This window comes from Trypanosoma grayi, assembly GCF_000691245.1.
Source record: "Trypanosoma grayi strain ANR4 Tgr_1732_V1, whole genome shotgun sequence".
Lineage (NCBI taxonomy): Eukaryota > Euglenozoa > Kinetoplastea > Trypanosomatida > Trypanosomatidae > Trypanosoma > Trypanosoma grayi.
This window is the reverse complement of record NW_008827350.1, coordinates 1,412-2,274: the sequence shown is the minus strand read 5'-3', so window position 1 is coordinate 2,274 and position 863 is coordinate 1,412. Positions and strand designations below refer to the sequence as shown.

Sequence of the window (863 nt, the reverse complement as noted above, 5' to 3'; positions counted from 1 at the left end):
GATGGAGAAGCGTACAGTGAGTCCCCCAGCGGGGTACGACGTGAAAGCTGTTGGAGAGGTTGTGGTCAAATGCATTCCACCGCCTGCAGCTGAGACACCTGCGGCCTCTACAAAGCCCCCAACTCCTCTCAGGCTCAATGTGGGATTGGATCGGGACGAACACCATGAGAAAGCGTCTGCTGGACAGACACCTCCGCTTGACAGCATTACCATCAGTGAAGACAACGGGAATACGAATACTGAGGTAACGGAGCCATCTCAGAAGCCTGAGGCCACTGCCGACCTCCCCGCTCCAACTTCCAGCGAGGCAGAGAGCAAAGAAACAGAAAACTCCGTCACAGTGAATGACGCCGATCACACTGCCCCCACAGCCACACCTCAAGCAGGGACCACCGCCGAAGAGGCTCTCAACACTGATGCCGGCACGCCCACCTCTGCGGGAGAGGACGCTGCAGCCAACGCGTCACCTGCGCCCAACGGCATCCCGCCGAGTGACGTGAACCCTCCTGACCCCAGCACCGACGCCAGCAGCAGCACTGCGTGGGTGCGTGCCCCACTGTTGTTGTTGCTTGCCGGCGTGGCCGTGTGGTAAAACATCTCTGTGTTTGCAGGGGGCGACGATGGCCTCGTAATAATTGCGTTGAGTCCCGAGGGCTGCGTTCTTCATTATAAATATGCTTTTTTTTCATTATATTGCATTTCATTGCTGCCCCGTTGTGGGCTGGGCGCTGTTTAATTCACCCGCGACTCTACTCACTTGTGCTGTGTGTGTGTTGTCCGGGAGGCGTCTGCTTTTTCTTCTTTGGGTGTGTTGGGGCTTTGCTTGCTGCTGGGCATTGTGTGCGGCCTGCCCTCTAACTGAT

The 863-nt window shown here is 57.0% G+C and overlaps 1 protein-coding gene across 1 annotated transcript; it reads left to right on the top strand.

The window, feature by feature from the left end:
- Nucleotide 1: 1 nt before the first annotated feature.
- On the top strand, nt 2–592 carry DQ04_17321010 (hypothetical protein; the record flags this gene model as incomplete). The annotated part of the gene is made up of 1 exon (XM_009317575.1): nt 2–592. The coding sequence occupies one exon, from the start codon at nt 2–4 to the stop codon at nt 590–592; it is 591 nt and encodes a 196-aa protein (XP_009315850.1).
- Between the last annotated feature and the right edge of the window lie 271 nt (nt 593–863).